General features: G+C 37.4%; 1 protein-coding gene, 1 non-coding gene and 2 pseudogenes across 2 annotated transcripts; 2 read left to right on the forward strand and 2 right to left on the reverse strand.

Moving 5' to 3' along the window:
• Positions 1-1,766: 1,766 nt before the first annotated feature.
• Positions 1,767-16,797, forward strand: LOC144649372 (melanocyte-stimulating hormone receptor-like). Its single transcript, XM_078508862.1, has 3 exons — positions 1,767-3,033; positions 16,138-16,262; positions 16,593-16,797. The coding sequence occupies exons 1-2, from the start codon at positions 2,084-2,086 to the stop codon at positions 16,163-16,165; spliced, it is 978 nt and encodes a 325-aa protein (XP_078364988.1). The 5' UTR covers positions 1,767-2,083; the 3' UTR covers positions 16,166-16,262; positions 16,593-16,797.
• On the reverse strand, positions 9,780-9,899 carry LOC144652762 (5S ribosomal RNA; annotated as a pseudogene).
• Positions 10,015-10,130, forward strand: LOC144652759 (5S ribosomal RNA; annotated as a pseudogene).
• On the reverse strand, positions 14,414-14,485 carry Trnak-cuu (transfer RNA lysine (anticodon CUU)). The gene has a single exon. It is a non-coding gene; the product is annotated as a tRNA-Lys (tRNA).
• Positions 16,798-18,123: the final 1,326 nt, after the last annotated feature.

The raw sequence follows: 18,123 nt of genomic DNA on the forward strand, positions 1-18,123 counted from the left end.
ATCAGTATTACCCAGAACTACGTTTCCGTTTGGCCTCTCTTTTGCTTCTTCGCCGTAAAACGGCAATAACGAGAAGATAGGAGGCCACGGTCGTTACATCGAAGGCTACCATAAGCGATATCGGAGTTTTGAAAAAACACACGTGCGTCGATCGGAATAAAATCGAATATTTATATGCGGGAACAAAGATAAGATCATGAATTATTATCTTGTTTGATTAACCCTATTTTGCATATACCAGACGATCGGGGCGATCATATAAGAACCCTCTGATCGCTTCCAATCGCTTCGATTGCCTACGATCGCCTCAGAATTTGCAAACGACAGAAGTGACAGAGACAATCGGGGCGATCATATGAGAACCAGCCTTTAAAGAGCTACGCGCGCGCGTAACTGTTTTCTATTTAACAATTAGACGGCAAGCTCGAGGTTTCTACCGGCTGATAGTTGGCGAGGGGCGAAGCCCCGAGCTAACTATCAAAAGCCGGTAGAAACCAAGAGCGAGCCGTCTAATTGTGTTAGCATAACCCACTGACCGATCTATTAAACTCAGAATATCGCTAGAATTGATTTATTGAAGGTTTTGATTGATAAAATTCAGCAAAGACTACGCGCGCGCTCCGAGAGCCTTCTACGGATCGATAGTAGGCACCTGTGTAGCCAATCAGATTGCAAGATTACCAATAGTAGGTCAGTGTGGTTATGCTAACGGCGAATAGAAAACAGTGGGAAAACCAATCAAATTCGCGGATTTCCCATAGAACACTGCTGAGTTTCTACTAATACAAAATATAAAGGAAAGACACCAATTACATAATCAGTTCTAGTATTAGAAAGAAAACAGTCATCTCTGGCATCTTTACTTTCAAAGCGATGCGAAAAGGTGGATATGTCTCGGTCGTTACCTTGAATAATGGCCGTGACTGAATTTTTTTTAAAGGTAAACGTAAGATAAGATAAGATAAGATAAGATAAGATAAGATAAGATAAGAACTTTAATAGTAATCTCCCCATAGGGCTTTTCAGAAACTATTTACAATAAAAAATAAATCTACTTAACACTAATATTTACAAATAAAATTGAAAACTAAATAAAATAATGATTAAAAGTTTAAAAGAAGATGATCCCTAAGCTTTGATTTAAAAGAGTACAGAGAGTTAGCGTTTTTGATTTCAATATCAAGGCTGTTCCATAGGTTTACGGCTCTGTATGTAAATGTTCTTTGGCCTGCTGCGGTCCTGAACAGTGGAATTTGCAAGCTCTGGTGTTGGCGGGTTTTTCGTCCATGAACATCAGACCTTTTACAAAACTTGTTGCTTAAATAACTGGGTGCTAAATTATTTAGACATTTGTACATTAATACGTAGTAGATAAAATATGAGCGGGAGATCTGTATGGGCGTTTACAATGGCGAGCCGATAGGCGAGCCATTGTAAACGGCCATACAGATCGGACGCGAATATTTTATTCTACTTGTGAAATGAAAACAATAAATTGAATGGAAAGTTTTGTTATGCGAATCAGTCGAGATCTGTAGGAAAAGTTAATAAATACTAAATAGCTTAGCAGGAGTCTGTATCAAAAGTTAATTATATTGTTTGATTTGTATTGGGGTTTACAGTTGTGTACATGTGATCTGAATACTGTGCTGGGATTGGTTTGCACCCTCATGAATAGTTAATGAATTTTACAATAAATCTCTAAAGGCTAGTTGTTCTTTTAAAGGCACCCAGTTTAAATGACGGAGAAGTGGAGTCACGTGGTCGTACTTCCTTGAGTTGAACGTAACGTAAACGTAACGTAACGTAAATTAAACGTAACGTAAACGTAAAGCTATCTTCGTTCATGATTTGAGTGGGCTCAACGTAAAGGTAGCGGATGGCAGTTCGACATCAAAATTATTTCTTTTTACGAAGTTAAGTACACAAGCAGCAGGTGGAGTAAGACAGCTACGTCTCAGTGACAATCACCGAATATTTGGCATGTATAAATTATAGATTTACGTTAACTGCAGCGCTAATAACAGATAAGTTAGCTGGCCAAAAGAGGTCGCCGTCACGCAGTGAGCAGTTCATTTTCAACATGAATCGAAGCAACGTTATTCATCCTACCTGCTTCTTTTTAACCGTTAACTTGGAACAAACGAGAGGTACCTTCGTGGCAAGTGTTGTAACATGTATTCTCAATGCAGTGTTTTCTCTGTTAACATCTACTGGTAATGTTATTATTCTACATGTCATCTGGAAAAAACAAGAACTTCATTCGCCATCGTTCGTCCTTTTGTTTTGCCTCGCAGTTTCGGATCTCGTCGTTGGAGTGATTTGTCAGCCATGTTTCGTGGCTTATCACATTGCAGAATTCATGGATGACTTTAACGCTTACTGTGCCTTGAGAATTGTTCAGAGCATATCTAGCTATACTAGTATTGGGGTGTCCTTGGCAACCTTAACCGGAATCTCCATTGATCGTCTCCTCGCATTAACCCTTCATTTACGATACAGCATGATTGTTACTGTTCCCCGAATAATAGCTACTGCTATTGCAGTCTGGGTGATATCGACTTCTGTTGTTATTTTGAGGTTTTGGATGAGTACCGATAAGTGGTATTATGTTCCTGTGGTCATATTGCTGGTAACGTTTCTTGTTACAGCCATAAGCACCTTGAAGATATTTCAGATCGTTCGCAGACATCAGCGCCAGATATCCCAGCAACAACAGAGTGTTCATGGAACCATGGTAAACGCCCTCGAATGTAGAAAATCTTCTATAACTGTTCTTTATGTTTATGGTTTGTTATTACTTTTTTATCTTCCTCTTTTTCTGACAATGTCCGTTAGGACATTTACTGGGTACACAATAACGATGAAAATTGCCTATGACTATGTTACGACTGTTGTTTTTATTAACTCCTTTTTAAATCCACTTGTGTACTGCTGGAGAATTGGGGAGATACGACGAGCTGTGAAAAATGCACTGAGGAAAAACAACAACGAGGTCATTATTTTGGAGCGAACATTTGGATCAGTGTCAAGGTTATGATACTTAAATGTCCGTAATTTAATTAATTTCGTGTGCTCTGTAAGGGAAGAGGTCGAAACTGGATCTAATTTGTTTAGTAAGTTCTTAACACTAGTATTCATTATTCTTAGCCGATTGTCTCGCACGTACGTTTTTTGGGTAGAAGTTTAACTGATTGGTCTTTTTCCTCTGTAATTTATTTTTCCGTGATCAGAATTTCTTAGTATTAATCAATTTGGTCATGTGGATATCGTTGTGTGTTACTGAGATAATGGAAAAAGTCACGTCACAAACGATGTGCCTTCCAATTTTAAATTAGCCTGAATTTCAGCCGTCTGTTACATATGGCAGCTTACTCCCTAAGCGTGTTACACCAATTTTTTTTTTTTTAAATTGTGCTGGCGTTAAATGTCACCCAATTTATGAAAACCGGCTTTTGACACAGCCTCATCCATCATGGTAACCGATACCGATTTCCTCGGTATAGGCGATATGATGAGCGTTAATTTAATTTGGTGAATTTTAATCAGTAAACGCTATTTGTGTTACTGAGATAATGGAAAAAGTCACGTCACAAACGATGTGCCTTCCAATTTTAAATTAGCCTGAATTTCAGCCGTCTGTTACATATGGCAGCTTACTCCCTAAGCGTGTTACACCAATTTTTTTTTTTTTTTAAATTGTGCTGGCGTTAAATGTCACCCAATTTATGAAAACCGTCTTTTGACACAGCCTCATCCATCATGGTAACCGATACCGATTTCCTCGGTATAGGCGATATGATGAGCGTTAATTTAATTTGGTGAATTTTAATCAGTAAACGCTATTTGCTTGCTCGGCTTCAGTTTGCAATTCACGAAAACCCAATGGTCGCAGGATGTCTTTCTAATTTTCTTCAGCATATTATTTGGATGCGCTAAGAAGTTTTTTTTAATTAAATTTGCAAACTCTCTTTGTATACATTGAGCCTCGATATTGAAAATAAATTGTTAATAAATATTACTGTATACAGAATCGCTTAAAATAGCTGTAGTGAGTCACTCCGAAAAGTTTTAAAATTAATTTACACGTTATTGCACACGTCCTTAAGCCTGACAAGTGCTGACAATGTTTGTTAATTTCCAAATTGCTTTGATCAAAGATGATTTATATTCGCACGTACTTTCCATTTCACTAACAAATTATTTAAAATCTAATTGAATTAATCACTCTTAAATAAATGTTTGTTTTTTTCAGCTTTTTCTTTATTACAAATTAGATTGCTGTAAAAAGGGCGTCGTCGAATGAGATCACACTGGGTATTTCACATCCAAACTTGAGATAATTCTTAGCTTGTACGCTTGTACGCTTTGCTTGTACTGGTTTAAAAAACTCGATTAACAGTTGATTTAAAACGTTTGGCCAAAATGGTAATTTTTACTCTTTGATCTGACGTCAAAACATGTACATACGGTCAAAGATCCTTTTCTTTGTACGCCATGAAACTTTGGAACGACCTACCTTTTTTATAACAAACAGTCTAAGAGCATAGCGTTTTTTAAAAAAAGAACCTTAAAACATTTCTTTTTTGTAATAAGGGTCTTGATAGCACAAGTGTTGCAAATATTTTTAAAAACACAACAACGCTTTTCAGTTTTCGGAACATGTTTCGATGTTTCAAACATCATCATCAGCCATAATGAATATATAAGGTTTACAGTATGATCGTTATTATATATGTAACAGCCTATACAATGAGCCTTTATAAATTCAAATTCAACAGGTGTTTAAGGCTAGCTATATATTAAGGCTAGTTATTCACTGTCCATTTTTTGGCCTTCGTTCATAAAGCAGTTCAAGACATTGTTAAAATAACACGTGCACCCTTCGCTCTAGCTCCGCAACCAACTGTAGCTACGTTGTAGTTGCAACCGGAGATCATCTCTTTAATACCATACCTAGCACCATGCAAGACCAATGATTTTTGCATGTGAACTTTATTTTCTTATAGATCAAGCCTATAAAGATTTTTTTTTTAATTTTTAGCAGTTCTAGTTTTAAGAATAAATATCAACGCTAAAAGTACATGACGTTTCGGCGACGACATGTCACCATTATCAAATGCAAATTTTACATAGTACATAACGATATTTATGGAAAAGAAAGTGTGAAACTAAATTACAATAAATGAGGCGTGGAAAACAGAAAAATGTGCATAATTAAGTAAACAGTTTCGCTGGAATGGAGTCCTTTTGAGTGTTCAGGGATGGTTTCTTTTTCCTAACAAGAAGCTTGAGAAGCTTGAGAAGCTTAAAATCGGGCGCTTAATAATTAGCTATCTGTTTTGACTTGAAAAGCAGGGTACAGTACAGTAAAAATCACTGGAAAAACAGTCACTTAAACCTATTCAGGCCGGGAGGGGGGGGGGGAGCTTTTGAGGCCCGCGCTGACTTTGGACGCTTATAACTTTTTCAAGATTCAACCAAACGCTGCCAAACTTTGCGCGTTTATCTAAAATTTATCTCGCAATAATCTGGTAGGATTAGTTATTGTGCCAGTAACTTGAAATCACCATGGCAACGTCATTTTGACAGGCTTGTTTTCCCAAATGTGAATTTTTCGTGTTTCTATTTAATAATGAAAATTCTGGAATGTTTACAAGATTGCATTATAATTACTTAGGGCCTGTTTACAAGCAGGTAGGGTAACCGTAGGTGCTAGGGTTATCCTAGCAAGAGGGTTACAAGATAGCCCGGGTTTACAAGCAAAATTCGCAGGTAGGGTAACCCTACTTACCCGGGTCAACTTACACCGGTTACGCTTCAGTTAACCTTGTAAAATTTTGTCGTTAGAAGCTGTTATTCGAAAACAATTCCGTTCCAGTGCAAAAATACGACAAATTGTGAATGAACACGATGTTTCTTGGTCACAATTCGCTGTTTTTGTCGGTATTTTTAAACATATTTAGCTTCTTGGAGCCAAAATAAAGTTGTCCCGGGTAGGCGAGTTATCCCTAGCAGAGCGTTTACAAGGCGCTAGGGTTACCCTAGCACCTAGGGTAACCCTAGCACTCAGCTAGGGTTACCCTAGGTGCTAGGGTAACCCTAGCGCCTTGTAAACACGTCGATGAAAATAAGAAGAAATGTGGGAGCGCTAGGGTAACCCTCCTGCTAGGGTAACCCTAGCACCTAGGGTATTAATGACATAATGGTCTCAATTTATAAAAATATATTTCGCACAATACAAATAAACGATTGAACTAGACGTCTAGAAGATATAAATTTGTAACACTTAGCAAAGTGCAGCCTTTTCGCAATACTTAATAAAGGCGGGGTTTTACCTGAAGACCAATTTTTCCAACGCTTTAGGTGGCTGACGCATTTCTCCTAATCAGGTAACTACTATTGTCAAGAAAATGATCACAACTTTTTGACCAATGATTAGGTATTTGTTTCATACCATTACTGTAATAGCAACTGGTGAAGAATAGTAGTACTGACTTAAAGTATAAGGGCTGGAAAACACTGAAAACCATTTCAGCCGCGTTTCAAGGATTCCAAAAAAGCTTTAATTATCCCATATATATTTGTTTTGCAGTATTTTGTTAATTTTTGGACGATTTTGGGGGATGTCTGGGAGGCGATAGTTTTTCTCAAAGGATTAGTAAAATTTAGACAAATAAGAAATATTGGAGATTTAATGTGATTTTAAAATTTAAATTTGAAGTTAAAAATTGGTGGACGGACACCAAACAGTCTCCTGACAACCCGGAGTGCTCTTGCGAGGGGGTCAACTGTTTGGAGGTGTTTCCATTCTTTTCTTCAATCCCTTCTTTAAATCTCTTAAAGTTCCATTCAAATTCAGGTAGAACCCCACCTTAAGTTTTGTTCTTGTGAGAAAACAACAGAAGTCAAAGGTTGCGTGATATAACCAAGCATGGATTTTAATTCTCCCTCCCTTTCCATCTCCTTAGCCTTTCACCCCCACCTGTCCCTCCCTTTCTACTCTCATTCAATTTAATGTTTGTTTACATTTCCTAACCAATTCAGTATCGTACTAATCTGTGCCAAGCAACCAGATAATGACAGAAATTTGCCTTAATTTTGATCTCCCATACCAAGACCTTAGAGTATAAACCGCTAATAAAACAAAACACACTTGATAATAATTATCTGAGGTTATACACCTTGCAGTATTAACGTACTAACGAACTTGATAACAAACCCCATGTCGTACTAAGGATTTTTACTGATCAACATAGAAAATAAGTTCACAATGGTTTGTTCCCAAAACGTTTTTTACTGTACAGAGGGTCTGTATATTGACCTGTAACTTGTATACCGTATTGAAAACTTCAGAACGAACCGACTTCTGCCCGCTACCATGATATCATGTTGAAAAATTAGCTCGTTCGAAACCGTAGTAAAATCGTTAGAGACAGACAAGATACAGCCGTTTACTGGTAGTCTTTGAAAATCCTGAATTTCGTCAAAATGAGCCAAAATAAAGTTTTAAAATTTCCTTTATCAATATGGTTCTTATCTTTTAATTCAATTCTATGAACTGCTTTTATGCAGTACTGTCCACAAAGATTTCAATTTCCTCAAAGTTTCGGGACAAATGGATACAAAATATTTCGTGCAGAATGTAATTTGATTAAGCGAATGTTTTCGCGTCTATAAATACTCCAAGCAGTGAATGGAAAACCGTTTTGTTTTAATCGATGAGTACCACTTTCAAATAGTTATAATCCATAAAAAATAACAATCAGATCAGAATACAATAATTATTAATGTAAGGTCTCGCTATTATGTCTCGGCAGAGATACTTCTTTTTGCAAGTTCAAATGTATGCAAATTTCGTGTGAAATGTAATTCGATTCCATTGTCTTGTTTACAAAGTCTTTCTTAAGAAAGTTGTATTTTCGTGAATAAAACCCATTGGCCTGTTTTGTTTTCCTGATCATGTTTGTCTGTGATTTTTACAAAACATGTGGTCTTTTTTTTCGGAACTTTAAGTTGTACAAAAATTCCTATTTTGAACACAGATGTCACTTCCGGAATTTCTCATCTAAAATTCAATTGGTATTTAATTATAATTATTCGAAGTTTTCATTTTCGAGTCATCTTTTCATTCGATAGCATTACTGATCTCGTAAAAAATTCCATTCAAGTTCACACCAATACTGTACATTGCCAATGTTTTGCTGACGTCTTGAGAAGTGTCTTACTAACGTCACTAGTCAAATCTAAAATATATCCAAACCAAGTTGTGCAAACATTCTACTCTTTGTGACAGGCGACTTTGACGCCCAACTGTGCGGAAATGAAAATCGACATACTTCTTGCTAAATATATAAAAAATAGTTTTAAAGTGGAGTCCGCCTCAAAAAAATGTACCGCCAGATCACACTGCTATTTGTAGAAACCAGCAAAGCGTCTAGTTTCAAAGTTTCCCACAAAAACATTGCGTGACATGAATGACGTTACCCCTTTTATTTACAAAAATAGCTTCAACTTGTCAAAGCAACTACAGTTTCACAATGGTGATTATTAGTACTTTACCCGTTAAGCTTTTTTCTCTGTCCTCCCGCCGAAGCAAAGAAGAGAATCAGATTGCAGATTAGCCCAAAAGTCGACCCAGTGTTCCTACAACGATTTACTGTCAAAACTGAAATGAAACCGATTGGCCCAGGCTATCCCCGTCATTTTTAGCCGACAGAAGACTATCGTCTAGGACGACCAAAGGGTAAACTATAAATCGGCCACGCCCGATTAATAAGTCCTTGACGGTTCTTGTCGTTTTTCGGTGCCTATTCATCTTCGGCATCTTTCTCATCCACCTCTCGTTCTGTCCTGTGTCTGTCATCACACGAAAGAAAAGCTGATTCTCAAAAAATCTGCCACAAAAGGAAATTGACAAAAACAATATGACAACCATATATCGAAAGTTTCTTATTCTAAAATTTTATCATACGTCTTAATTCAGAGCTACAAAGAAGTTCCTCCTTTTGAGTTATTGATACTGTTCTTACAGTACCTCTTTCCACTAGCGAAATTTTACAAAATTCCTTCGCGGCGAAAAGGTAGCGCGAATCCAGAACAGACTCCAATCGAGAGTGGGTTAATTCTAGATTACTATTAATTAACTATTACAACATTCATTTTTAAAATAGTTTCCCAAGCCGACTAAGCTAACTAAACGTCGAGTGTATCTTTCAGTAAACGGGTGACCCTATTCGGCGGAATGGCGGAATGATGGAATGGCACGGCGGAATGGCGGAATGGCGGAATATCCTAAAACGCGGAATGACGGAAAATCCTAAAATGCGGAATGCGGAATATCCTAAAACGCGGAATTGTGAAACATTAAAAAAAGAAGCAACAACAGCAACAAAAACAAACAAAAGGAAAATTATAACTGCTAACTTTCTCAGACGACGATTAAGGGTAAGAATGTCGCTAAGAATGATTCAAGTACTTAAACTTGTGGATATTCGTCGCTGTGACAGAAAAGCCAACTTGTTTACAGCGGCTGCTAGCAGTAGAAAACCAGAAAACAGTAAATATAACCCATAGACGAAAGGTTCTTTATATATCTTCTTAATCCTTCGAAGGATACTCGAGCGCATCGTGATCGAGGGAGGATTTCGTTATTTTACAGAGTTCTTGTCCCGCTCGAGACAATGAACGTATAAAGCCGATGTACGCTAACGAAGCCGTTAGAAAGAAAACGAAAGGGCCTGAAATTAACTGAGTTTGTACTGAGAAATTAAAAAAAAGGAAATCCACAACAAGGGGTTTCCAGATGGTCACCCATCCAAGTACTAACCCCGCCCAACAGGGCTTAACTTTGGCGATCGGATGAGAACCGTTGTTTTCCATGTGGTATCAGAAAGAGCGCGTAAATCAGCTTATAACAGTGTAAATCCACTTAAATCATCGTTCAAAAGATCCATTATAACCAGGTGTTTCTGTTCTTTATTTGCACGACTCTTGTAAGTCTTTGCTTCGTCTGGGACTGATACCACAAGGAAAGCACTGGTTCTCGTCTGATCGCCAAAGTTAAGCCCTGTTGGGCGGGGTTAGTACTTGGATGGGTGACCATCTGGAAACCCCTTGTTGTGGATTTCCTTTTTTTTTTAATTTCTCAGTACAAACTCAGTTAATTTCAGGCCCTTTCGTTTTCTTTCTAACGGCTTCGTTAGCGTACATCGGCTTTATACGTTCATTGTCTCGAGCGGGACAAGAACTCTGTAAAATAACGAAATCCTCCCTCGATCACGATGCGCTCGAGTATCCTTCGAAGGATTAAGAAGATATATAAAGAACATTTCGTCTATGGGTTATATTTACTGTTTTCTGGTTTTCTACTGCTAGCAGCCGCTGTAAACAAGTTGGCTTTTCTGTCACAGCGACGAATATCCACAAGTTAAAGTACCTGAATCATTCTTAGCGACATTCTTACCCTTAATCGTCGTCTGAAAAAGTTAGTAGTTATAATTTTCCTTTTGTTTGTTTTTGTTGCTGTTGTTGCTTCTTTTTTAATGTTTCACAATTCCGCGTTTTAGGATATTCCGGCATTCCGCGTTTTAGGATTTTCCGTCATTCCGCGTTTTAGGATATTCCGCCATTCCGCCGTGCCGTTCCGTCATTCCGCCATTCCACCGAATAGGGTCACCCCAGTAAACAAAACATGCCGTTATGACGCTGGAAATCCAGCTCACGCATACTATACCCCGTGACTCACGCAAACCTCCGACTTACGTGCTACTACAGTCATTCCTTTCTAAACATTTTTTTTTGACCACCACCGTACCTTTCTACCCAAAAAACTCATGAAACCGCCCGGTTTTAACCTGTTTTAACCTTTCAAAAATTAGAGCGTTCGAAACTAAATAAGATCCGTAATCACAAACAACATACAGCCGTTTACCAGCACTCTTTAAAACTCCTGAAACCCTTCAAAATCAGGCAAAATAAATCTTTGAAATAACCTTTATCAATGTTTCTTATTTTTTATTCAGTTCTATAAAATGCCTTTCATACACTACTGTCAAACAAAAATTTCAATTTCCTCAAAGTTTCAAGACAAAAGAATAACAAATATTTCGTGCACAATGTAATTTGATTAAGCCAATATTATCACGTCTAAAAATACTTCAAGCAATTCAGTGAAAACCCGTTTTTTTTTCGTATCAACGAAAACCACTTTCGAATAATCAATACATGAAAATAACAATAAGATCAAAAGGAAGAAAGGAACCTTTCTAATTATTTGAAGACTTTCAAAGCCGTGATATTATGCATCCAATCCGCGATAAAATTTAATTACAACAAAATCCAAGTTCTCATTTTGAAGTCCATTTTTTTCAGTTGATACCTTTATCCAACTTGTGAAAAATTCCATTCAAGTTCCTATTAATACTGTACATTCCCAATGTTTTGCTCAGGTCTTCAGAAGCGTCTTACTAACCAAATCTAAAATAATTCCAAAACATGCTGTACAAACATTCTACTCTTTGTGACAAACGACTTGACGACCAATTGTTCAGAAATGAAAATCGACACAGTTCTTGCTAAATAAAAAAAAAGTTTTACGGCGGAGTCAGGCTCAAAAAATATACCGCAAGATCACACCCCCATTCATAGTCAGAAACCAGCAAACCATCTAGTTTGCTAAAAAAAACACTGCGTGACATCAATGACGTTACCTTTTTCATTTACAAAAATAACTTTAACTTGTCAAAGTAAGTGCAATTTCACAATGGTGAATATCAGTACAGTATGGGGCCCAGTTCTCGGCCGGGTCCAGTTCTCGGCCACTTTGTGTTTAACGCGTTTTTTCACACTCCAGTTGAATTAAAAGAAAAAGGTATTTCCTTCAAACGATAGACTGATTCATGTGCTTTAAGTATCTTGAGTTTGATCGTTCAATTCGATATAGAAAGCTCACACGTCGAGTTTACGCGGAGGTAGGTGAATTTGCATTCCCGAAAAATTTGTTTGTTTACGGCTCCTTAAAATTCATGGATGTAGTTAAATTCGTATTTTATCCAAAAGCCCCCACCATACGAGCTAATTTTTGGCATGTGAAACGTAGAATAATTCAGCTTTCTGCTTTAGTTAACTTTTCGTTGAACCGTTGTATTTTTTGGTCTTAATTTACTTCGAATTTTTTTCTTGCGACGTTTGCGTATTTGCCAGTTCTCGGCCACCCTGCTCGCTATCACAGCTTAGCGCTTGGTTTTTAATATAATTTCATCTGCTGCTGCCAGAATGAAAGAAATAAATGTTTTAAAAATAAAGTTCAATCTTATCTCTAAGTTTTGAGCTGACTCTTGTCTTGTCTATTATTTCTACAACACCTAACTCTTTCAAGACCTTTGCACTGCAAAATAAACCATCTAAATGCATTGGTCACACAATGCGGTTTTGCCAGAACCTGCACATAGGCAACTAGGCGCGTTAAAATCCTTCTTTTCTAAAGTAAAACAAAGCCTCATAAAAATAATTTGGGATCGATATAACATAAATAGGTTTACAGAGTGATTTTATGACTGTGAAAATTAATTGAGCATTTTTTTTACAGATAATTACGCACAAGCTTTTTAGTGGCCGAGAACTGGGCCAAGGTGGCCGAGAACTGGGCCCACAAATGGAGCTTTTATTTTTATTATTGCTCGGGCAAATTAATTTTTGACCGGTCGATAGCTTTACACCAAAAAGCTGAATAATGTAGCTAGCTCTGGGAGAAATTTCAAGTTCCTGCGGTTCTTCTGAGGTAAGAAATACAAGTTTACGTCAAAAGTGGCCGAGAACTGGGCCCCATACTGTACTTTGCCCCGTAAGCTTTTTTCTCTGTCCTTCCGCCGAAGCAAAAAAACACAACCTGATTACACATTAACCCAAAAGTCGACCAAGTGTGCCTGCAACGATTTCCTGTCAAAACTAAAATAAAAACCATTGAGGTATGCGTCACCCGTAGCGGTTTTGTAGCAACCCCAAGCTATCCCCGTCTTTTTGGCCGACAGGAGACTATGCTCTAGGACGGCCAAAGGGTAAACTATAAATCGGCCACGCCCGATTAATTAGGAGCATCTCGTAAATTAGGCACTCAAACTTTCCGCGGCATTTCTTTAGGATGGCAAATTGGCTGTGAAGGTCGATCGGCTTTTGATTGTGTTGTTCTTGAAGATGTTTACCAATTACGGAGTATCTGTGCTCCTCGATGCGCAGGTGAAGGTGGCGACTCGTGTAGCCAATATAATTCGCATCGCACGAATTACATTTATATTCATATACTACACTTTGTTGGTTTACTAGAGAGGGCTTTGTTTCCGTAAACTTCAATTCTTCAGCCTGTCAATTTTAATATTTTCACTTAAAACAAAAATGAAAAACAAAGAAAGAAACAAAAACAAAAACGGCTGGTCAAAACAAAATATAAAAACAAAAAGGAAAAGGAAAAACATTAAAACAGAAATGAAAAACAAAGAAACAAAAACAAAAACGGCTGGTGACCCTTCTGGGCCGTAAATGAAATGAATAAACTAAAAAAAAAAGGAAAAGGAAAAAAATTAAAACAAAAATGAAAAACAAAGAAAGAAACAAAAACAAAAACGGCTGGTCAAAACAAAATATAAAAACAAAAACAAAAATGAAAAGGAAAAACATTAAAACAGAAATGAAAAACAAAGAAACAAAAACAAAAACGGCTGGTGACCCTTCTGGGCCGCCGTACATTTGATAATGGTGACATGTCGTCGCCGAAACGTCATGTACTTTTAGCGTTGATATTTATTCTTAAATGTATTTCAAAATCTTCTGTTATCAGAGTTCTAGTTTTTACATGTAAATTTCCGTAAATGAATGTGTTTAAACTTCTGTTAAGTCGTTTGCGATTTCTTGCAAGTTGTAATTACCTCTCGGAAAATGCGTATTAGATGTTAGTTCTTAATCAACTCATTGTGATTGTTAAATATATTGGATGTTACGTTTCTTTTTGTTTTTAGACTTCCCGTATTTTAGACCCTTTGGTTTGCAATTTCAATTTAGACGGAAGGGTTTTTTTTAAATAGCTTTTCCATCAGGCTAGAATCTTGTCAATTTCACTAAAAGAAAAGTAACTCGGGTCTGTATTCAGCTGAAATTCGTTCAATAGCCAAAACTGTCATCATTGTTAAAAGCCTCTCATTCTTTCCAATTTTGAAGCCTGTCTTTCACGAATGCGAAGAATTCGTACACAGGAATGCAAAAAATCTCCTTATATGCTCATGTCACGTGTCTAGACACGTGGTGACACGCAGGAAAAGTGGCTAGTGGCGACTTTCCTACAGGGACGTAAAGGTGACATTCGCTGGCCACAATTATCACTGGGTTCCTCCCTTGGATACTTACAAAATGATAAAAAAAATTCCCACGACGGGAATCGAACCCGGGCCGCGGCGGTAAGAGCGCCGAATCCTAACCACTAGACCACGTGGGATGTGGCGGTTTGAAGAGAATACTTCAAATCAAGTAGTGGATATGTCAAATTAAAAAAAATAGCATTGTTTAAAAAGTGTTCAAGAACTGAAGTTTACAAAGTAAAAATCTGATATTTCACTCGCATATAGCTAGGGATTAAAGAGCCACATTTTTTAAAGGTTGTCCCGAAAAATCTAGCTGGTTCAGTAAGGGAAAGAGAAAGAAAGTTAAAAAAGCTGAACAATGGATTTCTAACATTGAAAGAGAAGAGAATGAGCTGATGACACAGAGAAGCTTCTGGAACACAAATGCAACAAAAATTCTAAAGTTGCTGAATTTAGACTCAGACGACCAGGTACAAGGCAAATTAGCATTTAAAACCAACATTTCCCGTACTATAGTTTCTCTTCTGTATTAAAAATCCATTTGAAATGAAGCGTGTGTCTTGCCGAATAAAAGAACCTCTTGAGACCTCATACGCAAAACGGAGCCGTTCATTTCTTTTAAGACTCTATTGTTCTCTTGCAAACGCGAAGCGTTATTTGGTTATTTGCTTAATTTTAATAATAAATAATAATAAATTTTAGTGACACTTAGATTAAAGTTGACTAAATACTTCAAAGGGACCACCCCGAGTTTTCTTAGAATTTTACAGAAACTTCCAATGAACAGTTAAAATTCTGCTTTGGTACATCTTCATGTTTTGTTATTGTTTTTGTATTTTGCAACATAAACTTACTACTTGCTAAAAATGGTGAAAATTTAATAAGCGCCCATCCTCGAATAAGCGCCTACCTCAAATAAGGGCCTATTCTCAAGGTGTATAAATTTAAAAAGCGCCCAAGGCGCTGAAAGGCGTTACGTCATGACCTGCGCATGTGCGAGATTTCATTTAGTTCTCGTTGAGTTTCAAAGTCATCCGCCATTTTGAATTAAGCGAAGTCGTCGAATTTTGTGCAAAATGAGCCCTTCTACGTCTAAATTACAACGTGGTTTTGCTTTGTTTATGAAGTACTTTTCGTCGGTGCGATATTTTAGAATCGAAATTATGGACGCAGATGAGGCAAGAGAGGATGTGGCGGAAAGTTTCCTTCGATGTCGATTAAGTGACGGACTCTAACTTGTGAAAATTTTCGTAGTTTTTCGATATATGCTCGAACGCAACGGTCATTTATGATCTCTACTGTTCTTGTCATTAAGGAAAATCGCATATCCTGTTCGTGCAAAAGCACTTGTTCGACAAAACGGACAGCAAATTCAAATCACGGCTGCCCTTGCAAAACCGCAGGGACAACATGTGGCAACCACTGCAGATGTGGATCGACAGCAAAGCCGTGTCGAAACAAAGTGAGATTGCGTTGAATTATGAACTTTATTTTAAGTTGGTTTGTATTTTTGTATGTAGATCGTTGATGCTGGACGCGAATGGAACAACAAAAATCGAATCATTTAGGCCATGCTTTGTTTATGTTCAATTATTATTCAGTGCTTATTTCACGTGCACAGCAGTTCTCTTGTTCATTGAAACATTTAGAAGTTTCGCCTTTGTTGTATTTTTGGATGCCTATTCTGTGAGCTGAAAGGTTTTCTAAGAGAGCTGATTAAGATTCAATCTTTTATGCGACTTGAAATGTATCAGTCACTCACTGAGTACCCTTTCTTCCTATCAAGCCTGGTGCAAGTACAACGACAGCTGTAGGATCACAGAGTCGTCCGCAGCCATATCAGTTGCAATTGGCATGGAATCTAGACCGAGCGAAGAAGAGGAGCGAATAAAAAAGAACAATGATGTAAAGGTGAGGTTTCATAATTTATAAGATTTTTATATTTTTTGGCACCTAAGCAAAATACATACAGTATAGCTGTCAATACTGCAACACCACCAATTCAAGAGTATTGCAGTTTCACATGATGCCACCACTTGGTTTCAACAGCTGGTCAAACAAGATTTGTTTTGAAACAATACTTGATGATTCAAATTAACAGCCTCACTTTTTTGGCCAAAACACTAATGGAGACTATCAATATACACCTTGGACACAGCTGTAGCTCAATCCAAAATAAACCAATCACACTGTATATAACCTCCACAAACTACTATATTTTATTTTTGCATGTTCTTTTAGGAATTCATTCATACACTTGATGAATCAATGGTCCGTAAGCTATGCATCAGAAGCCTTCGGAGGGGAATTGGTAGTATGGACTACATACACGGTCTCCTAATTATGGAAGATGACCTTGAGGATGAGTCATTGAATAGCAGTGACATAATCCCCACCCCTGGCACTTCAACAGAAGAGCAGCTTACTAGCATAGAAGGAACTCCTGGCCCTACATCTCGAGCTTCTTCTGGGAGCAGCACCATACCATGATGCCAGTGTGGCATGTGCCAAATCATGCCGCAGGACATTGAAAATAAATGTTGCTCACCAAGGAGATGTGATACCATATATATACAAAGTAGGTTAAATAAGGTATTTTGGCAAGTTTTTCTAACCACGCCAAAATTGTTCCAGTTTTAATGGAAACATAGCCCAAAGAACATGTACCCTTGGGATGACCACGTATTGTAGAGTAGCGCCGTCATTTTTGACGCGAGACTGTGGGGCATGCTACAAAGCAAGCACAACCAAATCTTGGTAACGTTTTCAGAACAAAAAGGAAGACAAAAGGCTGGGAACGAGAATGTTGTTCGATCCGATGCAAAGTGGGATGATTGTGTTAAGGAAGGGTTGTAAGGGTTGTACTGTAGCACGGATATTTTTTTAAATATAAGCACGAACAGCAGTTACTGTTTTCCTTGCCATGCGAGTCTGACAAGTTCTATTTGCTCGTGTATACTTATTTAGTTCATGAAATGTTTCTCTGGATTTTTTTTATAAGGTGAATATACCGCCAAACAAGGGTCCTAGAAACTAGAAAGATTTCGTAACTGTCCTTAACTGATGTTTCTTGTCAAGTCGCGCTCCCAAGCACGTTTTGCTAAGTAAAAAGGTTTTCCCTGATTGAACAAGGAGAGTAAAAAAAATACTTGTTATAGTTTGTTGCTTTACAAGCGTAAGTGCGTGAAACTTGTCACATGAACTTGTCAATCAGTCTCCAGGCACGACACTTCACGATCAAGATAAATTATCTTGACCGACAAACCGGCAAACCGTGCACAATTTTTTACGCCACAATCAGAATTTTTAACGTCATTGCCTACACTTTCGATTTCCTCAATTCAGTTTCGGCATATTGATTTTGTATTTTTCCTTTATTTCCTCTTCTATGTAACATCACGACTTTTGTGTTCAATTTTTTAAAACCTTATTTTTTTGTGTGTCCATATAATACTTAAGAGTAAGCAAAAAATACCTGTATGGTAGAGTGTAGTTTTTATATAACGTGTTGCTGTAACGATTCGATCGAAGAAAAGACCGAGACATAATACAAAACAAGAAAATTTATTTCTCAACAAACATGTAAGTGATATTTCGATTCAAATTCAAATAAAGTTCATTATTTAGGCTTCAAAGGTGTACGACATGATCCCGGCGATTGAACAAAGAGGAAGGTGGCTAAATTTAGGTGTGCAAATTTCACCAGTGAAACAAAACAGAACTGTTTTTGCTTTCGAAAACAACTGTTGCGTTTATTTGAATTAAAGTTTTG

Source organism: Oculina patagonica, chromosome 4 (genome assembly GCF_052425735.1).
Source record: "Oculina patagonica isolate OP01 chromosome 4, crgOcupat, whole genome shotgun sequence".
NCBI classification, from domain to species: Eukaryota; Metazoa; Cnidaria; class Anthozoa; order Scleractinia; family Oculinidae; genus Oculina; species Oculina patagonica.

Coding starts and splice junctions, on each gene's coding strand:
- LOC144649372 (XM_078508862.1), top strand. CDS start 2,084: ATGAATCGAAGCAACGTTATTCATCCTACCTGCTTCTTTTTAACCGTT. Junction 3,034..16,137: donor ACATTTGGATCAGTGTCAAG/GTTATGATACTT, acceptor CTTCCTATCAAG/CCTGGTGCAAGTACAACGAC.